At 48.9% G+C, this 27,074-nt stretch overlaps 1 protein-coding gene across 5 annotated transcripts in view; it reads left to right on the top strand.

The window, feature by feature from the left end:
• Window positions 1-27,074, top strand: part of DAPK1 (death associated protein kinase 1) — a 212,160-nt gene that overhangs the window by 155,895 nt on the left and 29,191 nt on the right. For all 5 annotated transcript variants that reach the window (XM_026446963.1, XM_026446961.1, XM_026446962.1 and 2 more), the window contains exons 18-19: window positions 5,341-5,439; window positions 15,927-16,004. In XM_026446963.1, the coding sequence (XP_026302748.1) occupies window positions 5,341-5,439; window positions 15,927-16,004 (177 nt within the window). The remainder of the gene's footprint in view (window positions 1-5,340; window positions 5,440-15,926; window positions 16,005-27,074) is intronic.

Here is a 27,074-nt window from a genome sequence, read left to right on the forward strand (position 1 = left end):
ATCCACCCGATTCAGGGTCCTGATTCTGTGTCCTCCCACCTGATCCCAGGTCCTGTTTCTGTGTCCTCCCACCTGATCCTGGATTTTGGCCAAGTTTCTATTTGCATGTGTTTGTTGTTGAAAGTGAATGTTACTTATATGGACATGTACTTTTTTATGGGGTTTTGCCATCTTAAGTTGCATTTTACATGTGACTTTTGAATAATTTCATAGATAAACAAAATTACTATAATAAGTGCTTTTTGCATAACTCAGTGTACACTAATGGAAATCATGTGTGTGTATGTGTGTGTGTGTGTGTGTGTACATGCATGTGAGCATGAGGCTCTGTAGAGGAATCAGAGAGGCGCATGGTAAAATTCTAACATCTTTCTAGAGCGCTAAGTCTTCAGGAAAATGTCTAAGGACATTAAGATTTGATCCCAGGACTATATTTCTCTTTTTTATTTTATTTATTATTATTATTATTTTTTTTTTTTTTTGAGTCTCACTCTTGTCGCCCAGGCTGGAGTGCAGTGGCCCAATCTTGGCTCGCTGCAACCTCTGCCTCCTGGGTTCAAGCGATTCTCATACCTCAGCCTCCTGAGTAGCTGGGACTACAGGTCCGTGCCACCACGCCCTGCTAATTTTTGTATTTTTAGTAGAGATGGGGTTTCACCATGTTGGCCAGGCTGGTCTCGAACTCCTGACCTCAGGTGATCTGCCCGCTTCATCCTTCCAATGTGCTGGGTTTACAGGCGTGAGCCATCACACCTGGCCCTATATTTTTTTTCTTAGCTGTCCACATTGAGAGTTTTAAGGGCAAAAGTTCCTAGTACCTTTTTTTGTGCTAAATAAATGTGGTAAGACCAAAGAGATGCTATCATTTGGTGAAAAATTGATAAATGAAAATAATTGTGCTTTTAGGTTCATAAAAAATGTTGACTTGTAGATTTTAGCCACCACCTTCCCTTTTCTCTGAATCCCATATAGATTTTCATTACCAAACAACATAGACTATTGGAGATTTCTGTGATTTTTGGCTGTGTAGCTGTATTAAAGACAAGCATTATGTTTTTACGATTATGCTAAAAATGAAGTCCAAGTACAATTGATTTTTTAATTTCAGGAAATGTTTATCAATGGTTTATACAATGCCAGTAGAGGATTCTAGTATGGTTTGTTGGAGGTAAAAGAATATCTGGGCCGGGTGCGGTGGCTCACGCCTGTAATCCCAGCACTTTGGGAGGCCAAGGTGGGTGGATCACGAGGTCAGGAGTTCAAGAACAGCCTGGCCAATGTAGTGAAACCCCATCTCTACTAAAAATACAAAAATTAGCCTGGCATGGTGGTGCATGCCTGTAATCCCAGCTACTTGGGAGGCTGAGGCAGGAGAATCGCTTGAACCAGGGAGGCAGAGGTTGCAGTGAGCCAAGCCCGCGCCACTGCACTCCAGCCTGGGCAATAGAGTGAGACTCCATCTCAAAAAAAAAAGAATATCTAAAACAGCTGGAAAATTATACTTTTATGTAAACTTACTCCTTTTGCATGTTATGTGATTAACTCAAACAAAAATTGAAATTGGTAATTTCTTTTTTTTTTTTTTTTGAGACGGAGTCTTGCTCTGTCGCCCAGGCTGGAGTGCAGTGGCCGGACCTCAGCTCACTGCAAGCTCCGCCTCCCGGGAATACGCCATTCTCCTGCCTCAGCCTCCCGAGTTGCTAGGACTACAGGCGCCCGCCACCTCGCCCAGCTAGTTTTTTGTATTTTTAGTAGAGACGGGGTATCACCGTGTTAGCCAGGATGATCTCGATCTCCTGACCTCGTGATCCGCCCGTCTCGGCCTCCCAAAGTGCTGGGATTACAGGCTTGAGCCACCGCGCCCGGCCGAAATTGGTAATTTCACGTTCTGAGACTGTGTGGAAAGGCAGTATCCCAGGTTTTAGCCATTAGCTGCTGGTTGCTTTCTTAGTTTGTCCCGTTCCAATCTTGCCGAGTCAGTTGTGTAAATGGCTTAAGGGAAAAGCCAAATGTAGTATGAAGAAGCATCAAGACCTTGGGTTTCCTTCTAGGATTCTTTAAATGAATCAAAAGCAGCTTCAAGGGACATCTGCACTTATTTGACTCTCTGTAGACATTCCCACTGTGCGCCCAGGGGCCTACTATGTGTGCAGCATGTAGAATCAGCTTTCCCCTTGTGAGGGGGGAGAGGAGGAGCTGAGCAGATATCTCTTTGCCCTAACCTAAACAGGGAATGGTGTTCTTCCCAGTTTCACTCCATACCTAAATGCACAACTTCACTTGTTAAATACACCCTTTAAAAAATCCACAGTCCCAGACTTTGGTGTTTTAAAACCATTGGCTTATTTACTGGAAAAGTCTCACATTTTTCAGGCCACAAATATCTATAAGTAAAGTCGATAAATGCTGACATAAACCTGCGTAATCGCTGTCTATGGCACAGCAGCTGTACATAGAGGGCCTTCTGTAGACGATGTTGTCATTGAATGAAGCTCAGCTGATGTGAAAATCATCAGTTCCAGTTTCAACCCCTTGGAATTAGCAGCATAATTCAGACCCATAATTCAGAGGCCGCCTGGACAGAAGGGTGCTGGCTGCACACAAGCTCTGCATCTCAACCCCCGCAGACAGGCTCCCCGGGTTGGCTTTGACGCTGCCATCATCAGCACACCCTGACTTTGGGGGTCTCACAGCTTCTTCAGACGGGTTGCTGTCAGGCTTGTTTTGCTATTTTTTTTAAAAAAAAAGGAAAGGTGATGGGGGCTTTAGAAGGCCTTAAAAGAAGCACAGGTATGTAACAGAAGGCATTGTTTCCCACCACAGCACATCCAGCTTTCTAGAGACACACTCAAGTAACCAATTGGGAGCGTGGGGAGGCACCCCCATTTTACAAGGAGGCTGTTGCTCTTTCTTTATTGCATGGGCTTGCCTTTTCCTTATCGGGATTAAGTTCCTCCAGAAATAAAAATGGCCATTCAAATCCTACCCTGTCACCAGTATGTGACAGGACCTCGTTGCTATGTTTGACGCTCATGCAGTGAGATATTTCTGCATTCTTCCTCCTTCTCGTATGGAAATCAGGAGAGTGGCTGTTCAACTGGCCGTGTTAGAGAGCACAGAAAGGAAAGGAAATAGATGGCGCAGAATGCATGGCCCTTACCCATTTGTCCCTCTTTGAGTTGGTACTTCCCTTAAGGACAGACAGAAGGCACGCTGTGCACACGCACACATCTGGGAGGATGAGAGAGGACTCGCTGCCTGTCAGGTGTTTATCCCCTTCCAGGGCTGCACTGTGCCCAGCGTGGAGGGAGAAACTAGTAGATGCCAAGGTGAATGGCTCTGCCCTCAGGCTGCTTTTAGACACGTTCACATTCAGATGTAGCCGCATCTCATGTTGTCATTGCTGCTGTGTTGGGCACAAGGTGCTCCAGAAACACAGAAGCAACAATTCAGATATTAAAGAAATCAGGGAAGGCTTTTCAGAGGTGATCACTTAAGATGATGGAGGCTTTGACAGATGGAGAAGAGGGAAGCCTGTTTTCCACCAAGGGAAGCCAGTGTGTCTGCTGTGGACTATCGCTGACACACAGGGGTGTGCGGGAGGTATTAGGGAGGGGGTTATGGGGAAGGGAGAAAATGAAGCTGGAGACATTGGGTCCGGGTGGTGGCAGAACTGGAATTTAAGGCTAAGGGGTTTGGTGTCATTCTGTCCCATTTCCTCTGCCCTTTTCTTCATCACACTCTCTTCCTCAGCTTTCTTCTTTTCTATAAAACTGTGCATTTTACAACCAAAATTACATCTCCCTTATATTGCATCTTTTAAACATTTCACCCAGTCTTCAAAACCTTCCCTTTTCCTTCTCATGTGAACTCTAGGACGCTTGAAAGCTTAATATCTGCTTTCTGCATTACTGCAGAAGATAATAATAAAGAAATGTGAGCGTGTCCCACACTGCAGCAGTGTTTACACTAGCCGGGAATTGAGGCTGCCTAACGTCCACCCTTGGTGGCTGAATGAATCATGAGAGCCACGCAGTGGATGCGATTCAGGCGTTCAGAATGTGATCCCTCCCGTTACAAGCATGGAAAGGTGTTCCCAATCTACTGTCAGATGGACAAAGCAAGGGACAGAGTGGAAGGTGGGCTATGACCACATCTCGGCTGTTTAAATTATTTCTCTCCTGTTCAGGATTCATAGATAAGAGCTTGGGAGGAAATGGACCAAATTGTTAAAACAGGGACAGCTCTGAGCCAGGGAGCTTGAGAGTAAAGGGGGGAGTGGAGAAGGAAGATTTTTATTTTGTATTATATGTTTCTCTAGGTTGCTTGGAGTTTTAAAAAGAGCATGTGTCAACTGTATAACAAAAACTGATATTTAAAAACACATAGCATAAAAAAGACATTCCTAAACTTTCTCAGTTCACAACATCCTCAGGGTTTCAGTAATTATTTTTTCATGGTTCCCCTAGATCAAAAGAAATCCCTAACACTTCTGTTCATTGAGTGGTTCAATCCAAACAACTTAGTAACCACTTATGTCCTAACAGCTTAGCAGCAGCTGAGAAAGATAATACACATAAACAGAAAGAAAACTAATATTTTCTTTTCCTTCTTCCATGACCACATTACGTACAATGTGATGAGTGCACTGCACTTCTGAAACCTTGGACTCAGAGTGGACACGGCCTCATATCCTGTCCACAGTGATTTCCTCAAGACTCTTGATTCCTCCCAGGGCAGCCACCAAACCCCAGCTGTGAGAGACATGGTGTCACGAAAGGCGGGGTGGTGCAGTCTAATGATGACACTCTGTACCACTTCAAGCAAGTAGTTCACCTGGTCTCAGAACCAGTTTTCTTATCAAAAACTTTAGATATTCCTGGGCACCCCTATGAATTCAGTGCAGTTCCCTGGGCTACGTTGGCACACAGTTTGGGAACCACAGGCACAGACAGGGCTTATGGGCTTGTCCTGGGATTTTCACTCATTAGGATGTCTTCAATATCTGTCTTCTGCGTATCTTCTTCCCTGGCTGTGTCTACATTTGATCTATGGTGCAGATCTTGCTGGAACTCTGGGCCTTGAGCCCTTGGCTCCTGCCTCCTTCAGGCCAGCACAGCAGGAAACTTACTTTAGTTATCTTTGAAGTTGTATTTCGAAGCTCCTCTTTTAACTGCAAAGCACTTGGAAAGGTTCTGCCTGACTGGCCTGCCCCAGTGGAGAGCAAGTTTCCTTCTTTCTGGTGGGCCCTGACCCCTTCCTTAACCTTGTGTCTCCGGAATGTCGTCCTCAGCAACTGCATGAGAAGAACGACCTTTGACCTTTTTTCTCTCTTCCCAGTACGGACGAACGCCTCTGCACCTTGCGGCCAACAACGGGATCCTGGACGTGGTCCGGTACCTCTGTCTGATGGGAGCCAGCGTGGAGGCGCTGACCGCAGTGAGTGCTCACAGGGCTTCGTGCAGGAGGGAGCTGCTGGGAGCCTCTGGTGCCTCCAGGGCAGGAGGGGCAGGGCTTGCTTGGCAACTCTGCATTCTAAAGCAGCCAGGCTGCTGTTCACTCCTCCGCGGCAGTAACACAGACATTCGCCCACACACGCCCAACCTAATGTCTCCTTAATGTTCCTCTTCTCATCTCACCACACCCTGCTCTGCCAGGGATTCCGCTGCTTCCCTCTGGCCTTTTTGTTTTTCTGCCTCACACACCAGGGCCCCTGCATCGTGGGATGTGTGTACTTCCCCTTCCTAAATGCTCCTCTGCCCCAGGGCACTGGAGCCCCTGCCCTTTAGAAGGAGCTGGGGGAGGAAGAATCCTCAGTGGGTGTTGGGTGCAGTCTCCACATTTGCCCAAGACCAGACTGCCGGGTGCCATAAGCAGGAGCTGCTTAAAGAGTCAGGCTTTGCTTTAGGCCTGTGGGGTATTTTAAGTGAGATTTCTTCAGTTCCCTCACTCCCTGCTGCCGATGGCAGACCTAGCACCTCCCTGCTGAGGAAACCTTTTGATTCACATTTCATGAAATACTCAAGAAGGAAAATGCATCAGCTAGTGAGGTATGGTTGCAGTGTTATGGCTGCAGTGAGATATTAGCATTCGGGTGCTTGCCGGCCTGAGAGTAGGCTGACCATCCAGCCTGTGTGGGAGAGTCCTGGGCTCACAGATTAGAGCTTTGCTGACAGACGGTGATTCTCTGAGGAGACCAAGTGGTGCTTTAATGTGTCAGCCCAGCTCAGGCCCCGAGGCTGGAAGAGAGCCTCATTTCCTGGAGATCATCCAGAGGTTAGCAAACCATGGCCCACAGGCCATATCCCACTGCTGGTTTTTGTAAATGAAGTCTTACTGGGACACAGCCATGCCTAAGGTTTGTATTGGCCTTGGCGGCTTCCATGCCAGGTGTCAGAGCTGAGCAGTTGTGACAGAGACCATATGTGCCACAGAGCCCAAACACCTCCTCCCCGGCCCTTGACGGAAAGTGTTTGCTGACTGCTGGGGCTAGGATGTCGCCTCCCTGAATGCACTCATGTTATCGGGATGTCATTCCCTCCCCAGAAGTAATAGGTCTGATCTGTGCAGTCGCGGGGGCGCCCAGCTCTGTGCTTTCTCTGCAGGCTCAGTTATTACCAAGTACTTCGCATGGGATGAGGCCCGTTTCTAGGGCACCTGGTCACCCACCGCAGATGCACACAGCATACCCACTTCACCCTGTTGTGCCTGACTTGTTAGATCTCGTGGGCCATTGTCAAGCCTGCCCAGCCATGCTTGGGCACAGGTTCCAGTTACTCCCTAATAGAGCATTTATATGCATTTTCAAGACGAATAAATATTTTTGTCCTATGTGTGGCCTCATGAAAGACCCAGCCAGGCCATTATTGAAGATGCCAGCAGCTGACGCTGGTGCATCTACCGCAGTGCAGGCTGGGGCTGCTGAATGTGGGGCCCCTCTGTGGGGTCCCTCCTGAGCCGCAGGGCCCTCTGCCCTTCGCCACGACAGCTGCATGGGTGGTGCCCGCCAGGCTCCTCCTCAGGGCCCTCTGCCCTTCCCCACGACAGCTGCATCGGTGGTCCCCGCCAGGCTCCTCCTCAGGGCCCTCCGTGCACCCCCTCGCTCTCTCGCTTCCCACCGCAGGAGAAGCGTCCTCTGTCCCCAGGCCCCTCCCATGATGCCCAGAGCTAACCTGCCAGGCGGGTGCGGCTCTTTCTGCCACCTCCTCAATCACTCCGCACACACCGGGGGCGCTGTACGAGCAGGGAGTCGGGGCACAAGACAGGCGCGCGCCCCTCAGGAGACTTCTGGCAATGGGAAAGGGACGCTGACCCGAGAGTCACAGCCGTCAATTACAGTCACCGAGTGGGCGAATGGGACCGTGTGGTGACAGAAAGGAGCGGGTCCTGAGGGCGTGACAGGGGCTAGGGGCGCCCCTGTGGGAGGCATCGCTAGAACCTGCAAGCCACGCCCGGTCCTCAGAGGGGCAGAGTCCTGGGAGGATCGCCCTGTTCAGGCCGGGGCTCGGCGGCCTCCGGTGCCCTCCCGCGGTGGGAGCGCAGTGGCTGGAGCCGGCGCGGAGGCCCGGGAGATGGGAGGGTGAGCAGAGCTGGGTGTGCCTAGCGAGGGTGAGCAGAGCTGGGCGTGCCTAGCCTTCTCTCAGTGCACCGCCCCCGGACCCTCCCTACCCTCTCCCCGGCCACCGGGACTTCCTCTCCAGCGGGGTCGGGGAGACCCTCCAGACTGGAGCGCCTTACTGGGGACGCTGCCTTCAGAAACATGACCACACCACATCCCTCGGTTTAAGTTTCCTAGCAGCCACATCGAAGGAGGAAAAAGAGACAAAGGAAATGAAGTTCAATTACATATTAGCAGGAGATAATACAAATATGCTAACCTGTAAATGAATAAATTTATTTATTGATTTATTATTTGTATATATTCATGGGGTACAAGTGCAATTTTCTCCATTGGTATATTACATTGGGGTGAAGTCAGGGTCTTCAGCCTGTCCATCACTGGAGCAGAGCACATTTTACCCACCAAACAAACTCCCATCCTCCACGAGCCTCCCTCCCCCTCACCCCTGCAAGTCCCCACTGTTCATCATTTTCCACACTCAGCTTCCCTGTGTACACATCATTTAGCGCCCACTTTAAGTGACAGCATGTGATATTTGGTTTTCTGTGTCTCAGTTGTTGCACTTAGGATAATGGCCTCCATTTCCATCCATGTTGCTGTAAAGGACATGATTTCCTTTTCTTTTTTCTTTCTCTTTTTTGTTTTTTTGTTTGTTTTTTTGAGAGGGAGTTTCATTCTGTCGATAGGCTGGAGTGCAGTGGCCTGATCTTGGCTCATGCAACCTCTGCCTCCCGGGTTCAAGTGATTCTCCTGCCTCAGCCTCCCGAGTAGCTGGGACTACAGGCATGTGCCACCACTCCTGGCCAATTTTTGTAGTTTTAGTAGAGACGGGGTTTCACCATGTTGGCCAGGATGGTCTCAATCTCCTGACCTTATGATCCGCCTGCCTCAGCCTCCCAAAGTGCTGGGATTACAGGTGTAAGCCACCGAACCCGGCCTGATTTCCTTTTCTTAATGGCCAACTAGTATCCCGTTGTGTCTATATGCCACAATTTTTAAGTCCAGTCCTCTGTTGATGGACAGTTTGATTCCCTACCTTTGCTACCGTGAATAGTCCTGCAGTGAACACACAAGTGCAGGTATCTTTTTGATATAATGATTTATTTTCCTTCAGGTAGATACCCAGTAGTGGGGTTGCTGGAACAAATGGGAGTTCTATTTTTAGTTATTTGAGAAGTTGCCATGCTGTTTTCCATAGCGGTTGTACTAATTTATGTTCCCACCAACAATGTGTAAAAGTTCTCTTTTCTCTACATCCTCTTCAGCATCTGTTATTTTTTGGCTTTGTAATAATGGCCATTCTGATTGGTGTTGATACCTCATTGTGGTTTTAACTTGCATGTCTCTGATGATTGGTGATGTTGAACATGCTTTTCATGTTTGTTAGCCATTTGTCTTCTTTTGGAAAATGTCTCTTCATGTCCTTAACCCACTTTTAAATGGGATTATTTGGTGGTTTTCGTTGTTGTTGTTAAGTTGTTTGAGTTCCTGGTACATTCTGGATACTAGTTCCCTGTTAAATGTAGAGTTTGCAGTATTTTCTCTCATTCTGCAAGTTGTCTGTTGACTCTGTTGATTATCTCCTTTGCTGTGCAGAAGCTTTTAGTTTAAGTCCTGTTCGTCTATTTTTAGTTTTGTTTCCTATGCGTTTGAAGTCTTAGTCATAAATTATTTGCCTAGACCCATGTTTAGAAAAGTTTTCCCTGAGTTTTCCTCCAGTGTTTTTATAATTTAAGATCTTCCATTTAAGTCTAATCTATCTTGAGTTGACTTCTGCAAATGGTGAGAGAGAAGGATACGGTTTCATTTTTCTGCAAATAGATACCCAATTTTCCCAGCACTCCTTATTGAAAAGGGTGTCCTTTTCCCAGTGTATGTTCTTATCAATTTTGTCAGAGAGCAATTGACTGTAAGCATGCGGCTTTATTTCTGGGTTCCCTATTCCTTTCTGTTCCATTGTCCGTTTTTAAGTGGGTACCATGCTGTTTTGGTTACTATAGCCATCTAGTGTAATTTGAAATTAGGCAATGTGATGTCTCCAGCTTTGCTTTTTTTGCTTAGGATTGCTTTGGCTATTTAGGCCCTTTTGTGGTTTCACATGAACTTTAGAGCTGTTTTTTCTAATTCTGTGAAAAATGAGGTAGGTATTTTGATGGGGATTGCATTGAATCTGTAGATTGTTTTGGGCAGTATGGTCATCTTAACAATATTAATTCTCATCTACAGTATGTTTCATTAGTGTTTTTTAGTTTGCCTCGTAGAGATCTTTCACCTCCTTGGTTAAATATATTCCTGGATATTTTTTTTTTTTTTTTTTTTGGTACCTGTTGGAGATGGGATTGCCTTCCCGATTTGGGGCTAGATCGTCATTGGTATGTAGAAACTCTGCTGATTTCTGTATGTTAATTTTGTATTCTGAAATTTTACTGAATTAATGTATTAACCCTAAGAATTTGTTGGTGACGTCTTCAGGGTTTTCTAGATATAAAATCGTATCATCAGCGAACAGGGATAACTTGACCTCCTCTTTCCCAGTTTGGATGCCTCTATTTCTCTTGCCTAATTGATCTGGCAAGGGCTTCCAGTATTCTTAAATTATTGAGATCTTTCACATTCTTTGGTTTATACAAAGCTTTCCTTCTGTGCACTGACAGTGCATCCTTACTCCCCAGATTTCAGGCTGAGTCAAGGCCTGGGGAGGGGCCTCTGGTCTTCCTGGAAGGCCCAGCACCCATGCCTTCCTCCCACCCTCCAGAAGCAGGTCCATCTACCTCTCCTTCAGAACCACCAGCGCCCCCTGCTGCCACCTTCCCACTCCACTGAGTGAGTCCTCAGCCAGAGTGACCTGAACAAGGCTGCACATCCTGTCCCCTCTTTGTCCTTGCCTCCCTCACTCCTGCACCCTCCACTGTCTTGTCTTCCACTTCACACAACCCTCAGCAGAGTCCCCACTCACCTTTTGACAGCTTTCCTTCTAAACTTTCTTACTATAAAATAAAACATAAATAGAAAAAAGCACATAAACCAATATAATGCTCAGTGGGGTTCCATAAGACAAACACCCTTGAATTCCACGCAGGTCAAGAAATAAAACTTTCCCAGCCACCCCGAAGCCCCCATGAGCCTGGCCCAGCTGTTGCCCCTGGCCCAGGTGATCCCTCCCTGACTCAAAGCCAGCTCTTCCTTTTGCGTCCTTGTCATCTTTCCACCCAAGTCCCAGCCGCTGCCCCGAGCCTCTTTCACTGGATATCCCCAGGGCTGGGTGCCCTTGGTACTCCCTGACACTCTCCTGCCTGGGATGAGAAAGTCCCCACATCCTGCTTCTCCCCAGGCCTCTGCTTCCTGCTGGTCCACCCTGCAGTCCAGCCTCTCCCTTTCCATCCCCCCAGTCCTCTCTGGCCCCCAGACTTGCAGCTGTCCAACACTGAGGCCCATGCTCTGGTCTCTGGTCCTTGCTTGCCCCTGAGTGCCAGCCTCACACAGCACCTTCAGAGGCCCCTGGCCTCCCCACACCAGGGCCCCTCCCTCCAGTTCTGTGCTTCCTCTTCCCCAGTGTTCAGCCTCTGCACAGGGCTTCAGCACGTGTCTATCACCCTGCCCAGGATCACAGAAACCCTCCTTACTCTCTCCTCACCTGTTTGCATCTAACCCGCAGCCTACTAAGTCTCCTCCCAGTTCTCCATGACCACAAAGCACCCGCCCATCCAGCCCCCACCTGCTTAAGGGCATCACCCTTAACCTTAGTCTCCTCCGGACCAGTCGGACTCTTAACCCAGCCCTGCACGGTAGCCTCCCACCCCTTGGGACCAGTCCATCCCAGCCCCACGTTTATCTTTCTAGAAATGCCAGCCGCTTGGTGGTCTCCACGTTCACCTCCATCTGGGGCTCCTGTGTCTTCAGGATGTGACCTCCGCAGCCTCTGCCCAGCCTCCCCTGCCCCCTGGACCCCTTCAGCTGTGGTCGGGTCCTGGGAAGCCCCTGCCGGCTCCCCCATCATGGAGTTGGCACCTTTTATTCTTTCACCCTGGAGCTCCCCGTTTCCCCTTCACCCCCTGCGCATAGTGTGCCCACAGCATCAGCACACACAGGCACACATCTCTCTGCCCACTTCTGCCCTGAGGCTACCGGATGCCCTCTGCCTTCAGAGTGAGAGAGACTTGGAATGCCTGCTACAGGCATGCGGACACACAGCCCATAACATTCGGGGAAGACTCCGTGGCACCCACTCCTCCTCATCCATCAACATTCACCTGCAGCCCGGGAAACCTCCTCTGTCCCAGCCTCTCCAGCACGTGTGATTTGCCCCTGTGGGCTGCTGGTCTCTTTGCCTTCCTTGCTCTATTAGAAGTGTATCCTGGCTTCTCCTAGGAGGAATGAGCCCTTGGGCAGGGATCACTGGGAATTCACTGCTGCCTCCTAAGTGGGCTCCCTGCTTCCACCCTTACCTGTCCACAGCCTGGTCCCCAGACAGCCGCCTGGTCAGACATAAGTCGGATCTTGTCCTCCTTGCTCAGATGCTCTAGCAGCTTCTCATGGGGATCAGAGCCCTTCAAATGGGGGCTTCCCCAAGGATCTGCCCCGATATTGCCTCCCTGACCCCCATCTCCTGTTCCACCTCCTCCCCTCTCCCTCCGCATCAGCCCCATGAGCTTCCTTGACGTTCTTCAAAAGTGCTGGCCGTCCACCGCCCCAGGGCCTTTGCACTTGCTATTCTTGGGCCTGAGCAGCTCTTCCCCAGGTATCCATGTGATTTGCTCTCTCACCTTCTGCAGTTTTGACTCGAACTTCACCTTCTCAGGGAGGACTTTCTGGACCACCCTAGTTTAAATCCTATCCCTCCCCCACCCCTAGGATTGCCCCTCATCTCCCCTGCCCCATTTTTCTTCATAGCACCTATCACCACCTGACCTACTGTATTTTACTCACCTATTTGTTTCTTGTCGGCCGTCTCCACCAGATTCTGGATCCCATGAAAACAGGGACTTTTGCTGGTTTTATTCACTGCTGTATTCATAGGTCTGTATATAACCGGCACTCAGTAAATACTTGCTAGATGAAAGTACGAAGGAAGGAAAAAATGAATGACACCATAGTCCAAGCAGGACATGGAGTGTTTGTTGGCTGAGTGCTAAGTAGATGAACCCTTATAATTCTGTAGGTTAACAAAAAAATCCACATTTTCCCCAACACTATCTAAAGATGTTTAAATGACTGTGCACATTCTTTTGGATCGTCTTTTCACTCGGGGTTACACAAATAGGTTTCCCTGTCAGTGCTTACCCCAGTTGAAACCCCATCTGTTCCATTGCAAAGCATATTACACGTGTCACTCAAAGTCCTGACGGTGAGCACGTCCCCAGACGTCAGTCAGCAGCATGTCTGTGATGGGAAGACTCCTACAACCGGCTGGCCTGTGGGGCTCTGGCTTCTGGAATACAATAAGTGAAGTGGCCTTTCACCTTTCCATGGACTTCTTTCTATGTCATGGGACCAACTTGGGAATCACTGCCCACAGTCTAGAATGTAGTGTGGGGGGCTGTGGGTGCACAAGAGACACCGTGATTTCTGGACCCAGCTCATCCTTCTGCAGCCACTTGGTCACCAAGGCCCACGTTGAGATGATGGACAACTGAATGCCGAGACACTTGGCCATCTTTCTATATATTTTCAGTGCATGCACTTCATTGAGCCCATGAGTGCTGTTGGTAAGGAGGACGGCAGCAAATGTTAGAGGCTTTTGCAGCCTCCATCGGGGTGTCCAGTAGAGCCAAGACCAAAATGCAGAGATCTGACTTCTGCCCCTTTCCCTCTCAGACAGAAGGCCAGGTAGTTAGGGCAAGTCTCAGCTCTTCTACGAATAATTTCTGACACTGCTTGCTTCTACTGTGCCTGGCACTGTGCTGGTTCTTTGCATTTAGTTTTCTCTCACCTGCTCAAGGACCTGTGCAGGGAGAGTGCCATTTTCCATCATGCGGATGAGGAAACCCAGGCCTGGGAAGGCCGAGTGACCGACCACATAGCTGGTGAGGGGTGGGTTCAGGACTTCAAACCGGGTCTTCTCCCAACTTCAAACTGTCTCCTGCACCGCCAGGCATTTCTGTTGAAAGTCTGAATAGTGTCCTTTAGAGCAACATGTTTTGCAAGCTGTAAAGTGCAGTGCAAATGTGAGGAAACATTTTTATTTTTTATATTTTTATTTAGTTTTTGAGATGGAGTCTCACTCTGTCGCCCAGGCTTGAGTGCAGTGGCACGATCTCGGCTCACTGCAACCTCTGCCTCCCAGGTTCAAGAGATTCTCATGTCTCAGCCTCCTGAGTATCTGGAATTACAGGCACCCGCCACCACACGTGGCTACTTTTTGGTATTTTTAGTAGAGACGGGGTTTTACCATGTTGGGCAGGCTGGTCTCAAACTCCTGACCTCAGGTGATGCACCCACCTCAGCCTCCCAAAGTGCTGGCATTACAGGCATGAGCCACCATGCCTGGCCGTGAGAAAGTATTGTTGATGGTGGTTCTCTTGGTTTTGAAGAGGTTGAACAGCGAAGAGTTCAGCCTGTTGGTGAAAGGCCTCTGACTGTGTTTTGTGCACATCTGAGCTCTACAGGAGGAACGTCCTGTTCAGACGTGTTGGGGGCAGGAAACTTCAGTCAAGGCTCGGGTTTCTTCTCACTAGGGCAGTGGTTCCCAAACCTTGCTGCATAATAGAATTACCTGGGAACCAGGATGTACCCCATACTGATGACAGCAGTGTCTGTGTGGGAGCTGGGCGGCAGGATATTTTCAAGTTGTACAGGTGATTGCAGAGTGTAATGGAGAACCCCTTCCCTTTATGGACTTTTCTTGTGTCCGTAAAGAAACTAGAGCATTTGGCATGGATCCCTGGTTGGAGATGCAGTGTCTGTTAAGGCACCTATTTCAGCCCCAAAGCAAGCTTGAAGCCCTGCCCTGCCCACTGGGGGATATTTCAGGAATTTAAAGGAACAGAGAGAGACGGGCAGTTCCAACTGCACAGCAAGCCTTCTCCAGAGCAGCCACCTGGTCTTCAACCGGCAGCCTAAGGCAGTTGTTCTCAGCAGGGCAATTTTGACCCCCGACCCCCAACAATTGCCAATGCCTAGTTGGTTGTCACAACTGGGAGTTGGGTGCTACTGCCACCTAGTGTGTAGAAACCAGAGATGCTACTAAAATTCCTAAGAGGCACAAGACAAACCCAGCAACAGAGAATTGCCTGGTGCAAGATGTCAGTGTTGGCAAGATTGAGCAACACTATCTGAATGGGACCCCAGGCGTGACTCCGGGAGTGACTTGGGTTGAGGAATTGAGAGGTTGCTGTTACGTAGATTTCGGATATCCCTAAGCTTCTATAGGGATGCAACTTTGTTATTGATACACATTGATAAATAAACCAAATCCTTACTTTTTTATTAAAAAAAAATCATTTTTATTTTTTTAAATTGCTTTTCATCTTTTCTACTTTTGAATTTTTAGTGATCTCTAAAACTGCAACAGAATAGCCCCTACATGTCGCGTTTCTCCCTGGTGGCAGGGGAACAGTGACAGCTTCTGCCTCCCGGGGGTGACTTCAGGGACTGAGGCTTGCAGAGCACTGAGAGCTGGGTCGGGCATGTATTATGAGGTGGTGTTCAATAAATACTTGCTGTCATCGTGTATGTTCATGGTGTAGATACAGAAACAAATTTATTCAGTGTGAAACTGCAGCCTATGAAAAGTCTGTAAATAAAAAGCAAGCATAAAAGTGCTGTGGACTCTTATTTCCTTGTTTTCTGTTCACCAAAAAATCTTTCCATCAAAATTGCCTGTCAAACTAAGTATTTCCTTTGAAATGCACAGTAATTACCAGGAGCCGGTATCGTGCAAGGGCTGGGTCTGTCCCTGTGAGGATTGTAACACAGTAGCTTGCACTAACTAGAATTTGGCACCTAATGAGAATCTTTACTGTCTGCGTGATGGGAGATTGGAGAGAGGGGTTCAGGACAGGGGGAACCATTCAGCTGAGGAGGCAGTTGAGTTGTGATTAAACCTGTGGACCTGAAAGGTGTCGCTGTTGGGCAGGAAGACGCCAGCATGTGCTTTGTTCCTGCTTCTTATCTTCCTGTCCTGTACAATCAAGTGAAATAAGGATTGCACAGCCAGAGAAACACACCAGGACATGCTCTTTGTCTACCTGGCTTGCTTCTCACACCTGCTATGCTTGTTTCTGCCTCAGACCCACGGAATTGGGGTATGGAACACACACAGCTCTCCTTTTCAGAGAAAAGAAACTAACGCATTTTTCTCCAACAGGATGGAAAGACGGCAGAAGATCTTGCTAGATCGGAACAGCATGAGCACGTAGCAGGTCTCCTTGCAAGACTTCGAAAGGTAAGAAATTCTGTTCATGGTTCTGAAGTTCTCTACCCGTGTTAATGTGAAAAAGTCTCAGCCTTTTTCCTTATTTGAGAATAAACAGAATGAGGCTCTAGACAGCCAGGTTTTAGGAACAGTGGTCCCTGTCCTGTGGTTTGCATGTCAGTCGGTATAAATGCATCAGCTCCCTTTCTGTTTTCTTCTCTATTTGGACTTGGAAATCATTTAGCCTGTTTGCGGTTGCTCTGCCTGGTTTTCTCCTCCCACTCTCTCTGTAATAAACCACTCCCACAAAGTAGCGGGGCATGAGGACGCTGACTCTGCCTCTTTCCTTCTTATGTTTGAGCTCCAAGATAGCTGTTAAGCTCCTGTTTATCAAACATTGTTGCTCTAAGGCTTAAAGAAACATGACAAAAATAAGTAAAGGCAGGTGTACCCTTTCCAGCCTACAGCATAACAGCTGTGTCAGGAGACTTCACAATAGCCATACCCTTTAATCTAGGAACTCTATTTTATGCTTAAAGATGTTCGCCGCAGTATTATTTATAATACAGTAATAAAAATTGGGAACATCAGATAACCCACAGTAATGTCTAGTAAATGGTCCTATAGTCATAGAATAGAATGGCTTTGGCCTTTTGAATACTTTTAAGGAGTTTTACTAATAGGAGTTAGGGGGGTCTGGGCTTCAAAGCAGAAGACAGATTGTATATATGTAATAATCTCTACTATGTTAAAATGCATAGAAAGAAAATGATAGAAGTGATGTTTTTCAATTTTGCTATTATACTCAACATTGTCTTCTTTAAACATTATTGAAAGTTTTTTTTAATTACTCTTTTAAAAAATTTATAACAATGGTAATCATTTTTTTAAAAATGCAAACTAGGAATAAAATGATAATTCAGTTGGTTTAAGTGCTTGCTGAGAAGATAATGTCCAAAATATGCTCCAGATATCGCACAAAGTTCTTGCCGTATAGACTGAGAAGTGCCTGGGGGAGAAGTGGTGAGGTCATAACCTTCACAGGCCCTGAAGTTTGCATTTTCATACTTGTCCTGTGGTCTTGCCAGGGGCAGGCAGGCCACAGATTGGGATAATTTCTTTCCTTATGCAGAATATAGACTTGGAGAGACACACTTCATATGTGCGTATTAAAACCCCTTGGAGTTGACCTGGCAGGGGTAAAATCATGGGTGACTGATTTTCACACCCTTCTGCTTTGGATGCTGAGAACTGGCCTCAGAGGCACTGAGCAGATGTTGATAAACTCAGAGCTGCGATTCAGTCTCCCCTTTGTCCTGGAAAGTGCAGAATGAGATAAGTCAGGTAAAATTTCCCTAACCTTACTCACCTGTTCTTACCCGAAATTCATAAATTACAATGATGGGCTTAGTGATTTCTCACTCTGTACCATTATGGACTGTGTCCTTATGCCTGCGAATTTGGACTAGAAACTCAAGGGAAACCTTTTTGTTTACAGGCAAAACAAGCAGGGGCAGGGGCAAGGGAGAGCCCGTGAGTGGTTAGCATTCAAGAATGAGCCTTTTTATAGAGTTTCCTAAGTTTAAAATTCGCTGTCTTTGAAGCGGAGGACTAGCCACACCAAACACTAGCCACACCAAACACAACGCAAGTCCCGATTTGCAGCCTCTGGCTTTTGCCGCATTGCACAGCTGGAGGCCTCGCATTGGGTGCAGAATCTCACGCCTGCAGGCTGATGCGCATCCATTACCCAGGCAGCATCCATTGATAGTGAAAGGAGATGAGAAGTCTGGTTTTTGCACAGGCTAAGAGAGCACAGTTTTTTTTCCTGTTAGTTATCAGGTCTCTGTTATGGTCCACGAGTAGGAAGAAACACTATTAAGGAAGGGTGAAAGGCTTCTTCAACAGGCCTGACAACTTTACTGAGTGCATAAGCCTGCTAGGTCAGATGTGCTCAGGTTTCCACCCAGAGAGGCTGCACACCCACCTGCAGCACCTGGCACCTGGCTCGCGTCCCTGAGTCCCCATGCCGTGCCCTCCCAGGTGTGTGAGGCCCTGGCTCGGCTCACACAGCACCAGCACTTCCACCACTACTGCCCTCTGGAAAGCTGCTCACCACATGCGCTCTCAGCTTTGAGTGCTGTTGACCATCTAAGAAACTGTATCACAGAGCAGGGGCCGGGGGACCTGCAGTCAGCTCGTTGTGAGGCAGACGTTCAGTTGCAGCACAGTGACCTGCAACACCCCATTGGGTCACTCAGGACACCCGCCTCATGCAGAGGGAGGAGGCGTCTCGTGGGGCTGTGCTGTGTTCTGCTGCCCATGCCCCCTTAGCAATGGTCCATTCTTTGACTTCAAAGTTGCTTACTGTGCGAGATGCAAACGCACACGTGCCTTTCCAGGACGAGTCTGAAAACAGTGCTCAGAAAAAGGACGGAGGGAGAGCAGTGTTGCACAAGCTGGGGATGGTCGGACAGGTGGGTGGCAGGTCCTTCTGCCGTCCTCTGTCCCCGTGTTCTGCAGTCCACTTAGATGACTGACATAGTGAGGAGTAGAGATGCAAAGCACCTTGCTGCGGAGCTTCCTCCAAATCCTAAGTGAAAGGGGCTTATTCCCATTTAGAATTCTGAATTTCTGGGGGTGGGCTCTTGCCCTGTCTCAGTTTGGGATTCTCTTTTCTTCCATCCAGTAGTTCCTTTGTTTTTGGTGCCTAGATTTTTAAAAGACTTGGGAAGTGGACTATTACAGCTATAAAATACAAAATACAAAAATATAAAATATATTTTATGTTTCATAAAATACAAAAAACTATAAAATACAAAATATTATTTTTTATTTTACCATTATCCTGTGGTCTTTTTCTCTAAAGGATAAGTCAAGGAAAAGAATAGTCACTTTTTTTTCTTTCTTTTTTTTTTTTTTGAGATGAGGTCTTGCTCTGTGTCTCAGGCTGGAGTGCAGTGGCGCAATCAGGGCTCACTGTGGCTTCAAACTCCTGGGTTCCAGTGATCCTCTTGCCTCAGCCTCCCAAGTAGCTGGGACTACAGGCACATGTCTCCACACCCACCTGACTAATTTGTAACATTTATATTAGCAACAGTGTCTCAATACATTGCCCAGGCTGTCTCTAACTCCTGGCTTTTAGTGATCCTCCTACTTCGGCCTCCCAAAGCAGTGGGATTACAGGCACAAGCCACTGCACCTGGCCAGAATAGTCATCTTAAAGCCCTAGTTAAAGGACAACATCCCCCTTAGCACCCAGAATCCAGTGAAAAGTCCCCCCTCATCTTTATGTTGAAACAAAATACAGAGTAGTGCCCGAGAGCACAGACTGGAGGTCAGATGGCCTGGGATCCAACTCCACTTCCACCACGTTCTAGCTGGGTGAGCTAGCAAGTTGCTCAACAGCTCTGTGCCTCAGTGTCCCTGCTTGTCAAGTGGTTGAGTCTGCTGCGACCTCCCATGAGCGTGGTAAGGGTTGGATGAGTCAATGTAGATGATGTCCCTCGCACAGTGCCTACACACAGTAAGCACCACGCTTCCTGCTATTGTTGGAATCCTGCAGAGCACTCTGGAACAGCTGTGAGGTGCAGCAGTGGCCCCTGTGGCTGGGCACCCTGAGTGTCATTTGTGATGACAGCCACCACTGAGTCCTCAGTGTGTGTGGTGGGCACTGTGATTTCAGAACATCCCCAAGGTTTACAGAGGGCAACGTTGCTGCAGGAAACCTGGTTAGAGAGGTGAGCAACATGCTAGTCAGTGCAGACCTGAGGTCCCGACCTCACCCGGAAGTACCTGCCATCTGCTTTTAATCAGTGGACTCGCGGGGCTCCAGGGCAGATTCCTGGCCAGGTGGGATGCATCCTTTCCACAATGGCTACTGTGCCTGTGCTGAGCCACCCTGCTTTGTAGTACGCAGGGATCGCCTTCCTGTGAGGCGGCCCAGGGTTCTAATTCCCTCAGAATCTTCTAGATGCTGTGTTCAGGGAGCCCCTGGAATTTGTTTGTCTTCATCATCCCTTAGTGGGCTCTTAACGTTAGCTCCTCATTAGCCAGAACAGGAGAAGTTGTCTGCCAAGCATTGCTAATCATGGTCTTTCTTCCTTGTGTATGAATATAAATCCCCATGCAAGTAACTGCTTGGCACCTGGACACACCTGGTACTGGAATTTGGTTATTGGAAATGATTGAGCTGTCGCAGCGGCTTCCTTGGAGAATGCATTGCTGAGGATTGTGGTGGGAGCCCAGAAGCAGGCAGTGCCTGTGGAGGACACCAGGAAGGGGACTGACCTGCAGTTCTAACTCAGGTCACCTGGAGGAGGAGACAGTGGGGTACAAGATGGGGGAGGGGACGGGAAGAAGTCATTCATCCTGCAGAGGGCCTTAGGACCGTTTTCCTTTCCATGTCATTTCTCCTCGATATTCCCCCGTGTTTCTCACTGGCTGCTGTTGGCAGTTTGGGTGACTGGGAGGTCCTGTCCTTGCAGGATGTCTCTTGTCCCTGGCCTCCAAGCATCTAACATGCTAGCGTTCCCTACAGCCATATTGTGGAAACCAAAAGAATGCCTCCACACATTCTCCCTCAACCCCTACGGTGCTACCACACTCTGCAAGAACCACTGCAGGTTGATCCAAAGCGCAGTCCTGGGGAGAGATCTGTATCTGGGACAGCTGAGGATGGTGGCGCTACATTGCCTGCCTTTTTATTTGGTTTCCAAATGGGCCAGTTGAGCAAAAGAAATACTTTCTATCTGTACTCTCAGCTCTCATCAGTTGACATTGCCTAGGAATGTGTCTTTAAACTATATTTGCTAGGGAAGCAATGGGATTTGGCAACTGGAAATAGAACCAAAATCATCCGGTTCTCCCACAGCAGTGGAAGATGTGCAGGGGAGAGGGACTGGCTGTTTGATCACTGGACAGTTCAGGGGGCAGGAGCACTGAAGATGCCTGAGGCCAAGGCCAAAGCTCTTGGGGAAGAAGGAACCTGGGGCAGGGCTGAGCTGCATGGGATTGATTCTGACCCACTTCCACATTAAGTGAACCAGGGCAGTGGCGTGCAGGAGCCTGTGGTGCTGGCCCTGAGAGCTGAGCATGCCTTTCCAACCTGGTGACATCACACGGGGGTCTTGAAATCAGCCAGGGTGGGAGCATTTGCACCACAGGAATCAGCAAATGCTAGAGATGAAGGCTTCTCCCTGCCGAGGGTTGCTGATAGGTTCATCATTGTCTTGGGGGTCCCTGAGAGCGCCCACCTGGCTGTAGGTATCACCTTATGACAGAAGGAAGTTGTATCTTCTACTTCCTTGTGCTCAGTCAGTAACAAAGCCCCATGCAGCTGTCCAAACCTGCCTGAGGACTGTGCTATTGCTCAGCCAAACCCAGTTTTCCTTCTAGAAGAAAGGAGGGACCCCTTCTATGGGAGAAGGATTGATCTAGATGTTATATCAGCATCCATGTTTACGATAATCACTGCAAGTCCCATTCTTACCTGATTTTAAAATAAGAATTTCAAGGGGGTTGAGGAGTTGGCTTGTTTTTATTTTGTTTGGTCGTCCTTCTAATCAGATTTTCTGTAAACCTGAAATTAGAAGTAGGCTGGGTGCGGTGGCTCACGCCTGTAATCCCAGCACTTTGGGAGGCTGAGGTGGGCAGATCACTTGAGGTCAGTATTTCAAGACCAGTCTGGCCAACATGGTGAAACCCTGTCTCTACAAAAAAATTAAAATTAAAATACAAAAAAAAAAAAAAAAAATTAGCCAGGGATCATGCTGCGTGCCTGTAGCCCCAGCTACTCAGGAGGCTGAGGCAGTAGAATCGCGTGAACCCAGGAGGTGGAGGTTGTAGTGAGCTGAGATCATGCCACTGCATTCCAGCCTGGGTGACAGAGTAAGACTGTGTCTCAAAAAAAAAAAAAAGTAGTATGCTTTTCCTAAACCTAAGACCCAACGGTGAAGAAAGGTGGCCAGGAATATTTTGATAAATGAGAACAGTTTGGGAGTTGCCCAGACGGAAAAATTCACCACCTGTAAACTGCATTTGCGTAATTAAGAGTTGCTGCACCACGCGTGCAGTCTCCCTGTACCCTGCCACGTGGGCGGGGCCACATCGCCTGTCAGTGCTCTTATCTGGCCTTCCCAGATGGGGAATGGTCTTCTCCATCAGCTTGCTAATGTTTAGTCCTCTTGTCTGATGAGAAAGTGAAAGCTAAGTTGCTGGGGAGAAACCAGTACTGGAAGAAAGAAAAGTAGAAATTAGGAGATGCACCAGGGCCTCAAAGAGCAATGCAGTTACCAAATAACATTCATTCACTCATGCACTGAAAAGATACTTCCAGTGTCTACTGTAAGAGCTGTTCTGGGCACGGCAGAGACCACAGTGAACAAAATCAGCAGAACCCAGCCAGGAAACTGATAAGAAAAATGTGTAAGTCAGGTCAAGGGGTGGCAAACAATGGCCTGCAACCAACCGCCTACTTCTGTAAATAAAGTTTTATTGAGACACAGCCACACACTCTTCTCTGTGGCTGGTGTTCATACATGGCAGAGTTGAGTTGCCACAGCGACCATCTGGCCCTCTACAGAAAGGCTTGCTGCCTCCTGGGGTAGGTGCCGTGCAGGGAACTGAAACAGGATGAAGTGAGATGAGAGGATGGTGGAGTCTGCTTTCACCTGGCTGATGAGGACCTCTCTGATGTGACACCGAAACCAAGACCTGAAAGGCAAGAAGAAGGAAGCAGCCGGAGGAAGGGCTGGAGGAAGGCAGAGGAATAGGGAGTGCAAAGGGCTGGGCCGTGAAGGGTTGGAGGAGCTCAAGCATAAAACAACACAGGAGGGTTACTGGGCTAGGGCCAGAGCATGTGCCTGGGGGTGCAGGCAGAGAACAATGCCCAACATGACCGAGAGGTGGCATAGCTTTGTAGATGTTACCCAGGGGGTGAGGAGGTTGGGTTTGGGCCAAGTGCAGGCAGGTGTGAGATCTGCCTTAGGTCTAGGAATTCCTCCAGCTGCTCAGACTGGAGCTCCAGGGTCAGGAGGGGGGGCAGAGGGACCTGATAGGAGGTGATCTTGGCAGCCAGGGGAGATGTGCGGGGCTTGGACTGGGGCTGTCCAGGCTCTATTACTTAGTGAGCCTTGGGCAAGAATACCAGGGAGGCTCCTACTCCTGTGTAAATATTTAAAGGATGTGATTAGAGCTAATACAGGTAAATATACTCTATCCTACACACGCGCACACACACCCTTATGATCACCGGGAAGGTTCTGAGTCAGAATTCTGCACTCCTTGGAGTTCGGTTCTGCCTCCTCCTCTCCCCTGCCTGGTCTTGCCCACACCCTGGATGCCCTGGGGTCTCCTGAGTACCCTCCAGCCACACCCACAGACCTAGGGGGCACACACTGGAGAGCACTTCAAGCCATGAGCCAAAAATGTCGGTGGCACCATAGTCCCCCTCTCCTCTCCCCCAGAGGTGTTGGCTGCACATGGCTCCCACCTGGCCCAGCCAGGGAGGGCCCAACAAGCCCAGGCTTTGTGCCAGCCGGGTCTCAGGTTTGTCTTGTAACTTGTGTTAGACACACACTGTGGAAGGACTACTGAAGCCCCCCTCCAAATAAATCAGTCTTCCTACCACCTTCTAGACCTGGCCTGGAGCCCTCTCTGGGTTGGAGACAGATCACTGGGTGGATGAAAGCTGCTTTCCCAGGGAGAGGCCTCTGGTCCCCAACCCGTCCCTACCTGCCATCTGGTAGTGAAATGTGAAAACGTGCCTCCACCAATGCGGGAGAGATTTCAGAAACTTTTATCCAGGATGACTGCATTAAATTCGGATGTGCTTAGATTCTCCAAGGTTCTTAGTGAGGATGAGAGGTCATCTTCCAGGATCAGCTGACATTTCCTTATAAAGGGAAATACCCGAGGATATTTTGCTTTTCTTGGCCTTTCAAGATGATGGTGAATTCTGTTAAGTCTGGATCAGTGCAGTTTCCTAAAGACTTACTGAAGGGTGAGTGGGCCCATCTCAGCCAAGGCTGACAGCTCCTGGTGGAGGGGAAGGGTGTGCACCAAGGACAGGTGAGTCCCTCCACGGAAATATTTTACTCCAAAGGGCGCCGTACTCAGGAGGTGCCTTCTGAGTGGGATGCACTGTGAGGGGCCTTCCTTGGATGGTCCTCAGTGCTGTGGGGTTCACCTTCAGTGTGCATATCCCCGTCTATTCCTGTCTCCTCTGCTTCTGAGGAACCTGCCACCTCACTTTTAGTGTCCAGCAGCGGGAGGAAGACCTGGTGGTGAGTTCTGGCTTTGCTCTGTCACCTTGGGCACGTGCCTTGGCCTCTCTGAGCCTCGATTTCCTCATCTGAAAGGGAGGAAGATGGTATTAACCACGAAGGTTCCTTGGAGGTTTTCATAGGGAATGTGAGTGAAGGCATAGCATAAGCTGGAAGGCGCCTTGCACGTGGAAGTTACTGCTGCAGACAGGAAGCACATCTGTCTCAACTCCTCCTGCTGCCTCCTCCCTCCTTCTCCGTTTATTGGGCTGGCCCGTGAAACTGGCAAACAGATTGCCAGGAGCTTCTGACCCAGCATTGCCCTGCGTGGAATTTGAAGGAGTGAGCTGGACTCAATACGGGGACGTCACAGGCGTAGCTTGCCCTCATACGCAGGAGCAAGTCAGCCTGCAGGTTCAGTCGCTTCTAGAAGCCTCTCACAGGGGCAGCGGTGTCTGTAGTTGACCATGGTTTGAGTCTGCTGAGAGTGGAACGGCCTGTGGGACTCCTACAGAAAGAATGAGCTTGCCTCATTTCTGCAGACAGGACAGACTGGCAGACTGTGTGCTGAAGCTCAAAGTGTCAAGATCCACAGGCACGAAACAGCAAGAAAGAGCTGCAGGCAGATTCATGGCACAGTTTCTTTACCAAAATGGGGGCACCCAGGATCCAGTGACTGGATTTAACCAGGAGCAGTTTTCTGCCTTCTCCTGGTCTCAGATGAAGCAGACTCGGGCTGGTACCAAGAATCTCCGTGTGTGGGGAGCTGCGTGTCAGGGAACAGCTGAGGAAGTTTCATCTACCCCTTGGGATGCTCACCTTGGAAGGTGACCACTGCTCAGCACAGTAGACGCATCTCAGGTGCTCATGCGTGGCGTGGTGTGGGTACAGCCTTGGGCTCACAAGGAAGACCCAGGGCTGCTGTGGAAGGCTGGAGTAGACTGGAAGGTGGAATTGCTCCAGGGTCGGTGGCAGCCCAGCAGCACGGGCGCACCTGCTGCATGTGGCACTGGGGAGAATTCAGAGCCCCATTCCTTCCAGCTAACAGGTGCTACCCCCAATGAGCAACTCATAATAGAATCTGTCCAGCTTTTTTGCTGATTCAGGTACTCAGTCAGGGACATTGCTGTCAAGACCCCCAGCCCTTTCGTTTCCCTGTGGTGCTCTGTCTCTGAACCTGTTGGGATTTGAGGTCAGAAGAAGACACCAGAGTAAGGACCACCTCATGTTCTACAGATCATCGTTCGGTGCTGTGACCTCCACCCCAGCTGCCCCAGCATTTTACAACAAGCCTTGTGTCATGCTCCCTTGACCCTCATAAAGTAGAATTTATAGACAGGGGTGTACCTACTACACAGATAGTTTCAAAAGATCAGTAGCATGCCCTGACTATAATATAACAGAGACCTTGTGGGAGCATGCGCATAGTGAAATACACTGGATGTCAGTATGCATGTACTAGGACACAGGCAGGAGGAGACTGGGAAACCCGGCCAGTCCCTGCACCCACCCGCAGGGTCAGTGAGTGCAACCCCCACAGACGCCCGTGGACACTGGAGGGCTGGGATGGCAGCTCCAATGCCACAGCAGCATGCTGAGCTGATGTCCAGAAATCGGAGACAGCACTCAGGAAAGATGAAAGGAAAAAAGCAAAGTGTAATTGTTTGCCAGTCTGTAAAACAGCAGCATTCGTGGATGACTCAGTATATATTAAATACTGCCCCCAGAACCCTCTGGATGATGTGTAAGATGTAGTTAAGTTCTCAGCTCAGATGATTTTAAATAGGTTTTTCCCCTATATAAATGCTCATCAGATGCTCAGAAGTCAGGGGACCCAGGAGAATTCTTCGCCGTGAGGGGCATTTTGTTACACGGTGTCTGAACACCCAGCCAGCTGCAGGAGCATCCCCTCAACCTTGTGGGAACTAAAATGCCACCTCAGATTTCCACAGTGCCCACCAGGGGTCAGTATAGTTCCTGTTGAGGAAGTCTGGTCCTGGCTTAGGAATGGAAAATGGAGATAGGAAAATCAAAGCCTTCAGGAGAGTTATGTGTGAGTTTGTAGGAATGCAGTTGTAACAGCAAAAGTAACACTGGCTTTTGCTGCTGGAAGAGATCAGCAGTAAGTGAGCACCTCCCAGGATTTAGAACTGAAGGAATGGTCCCGCCAGGTATAGATCACAAAGAGATGCCCTTGCGTGGGTCCCTCTGAGTTCTATCATTTATATGACACTGGTTTATGGAAATTCTACACCTGCCGGGGCTGGGAATTCCGTCTGTCCCCGCAGATGGGCTCCTGGTCTAGAAGGGCAGAACACCTCATAATTGCACACTGGGGGGTCACCCTGGAGAGCCACGCATTGTGGGAAGAAGCTCCCAGGAGGAGATGGCAGTCAAGACAGGTTTTGTGGGTTTGTGGGAACTGCAGGTTAAAGCAGAGGGGTCCTCCTGGGTAAGGGTGAGGAAGAGGCCTGAGGCTGCACCTCATGGCTCCAAACAGGTCCTCGTTAGGGAGCAGGGCAGGAGTGGCGGGAAGAGATGCTGGCCTGTGAGGGGGTGTGACACCAGGGTGGCATGGTCAGTGCCACATCACGTAAGCCTTGAGTAGGTTCCCTTGGGTGCACTGAACACCTTGCCTACACTATCGTGTTAAAAGATCTTATTTGGTATTAGATGTGAAATCATTCACGTGTCTGTGTCTCCCCAAGACCATGGATCTGGGCTGAGTCTGGATTTTCCTGTTGTCAGCACTGCGCTTAGCACAGGGCTGGGGGGGGCCTCCCTAAGTGAATGAAGGAGTGAGTGACTAGAGAACTATTTCGTTCTGTGGAGCCTC

Source organism: Piliocolobus tephrosceles, chromosome 14 (genome assembly GCF_002776525.5).
Source record: "Piliocolobus tephrosceles isolate RC106 chromosome 14, ASM277652v3, whole genome shotgun sequence".
NCBI classification, from domain to species: Eukaryota; Metazoa; Chordata; class Mammalia; order Primates; family Cercopithecidae; genus Piliocolobus; species Piliocolobus tephrosceles.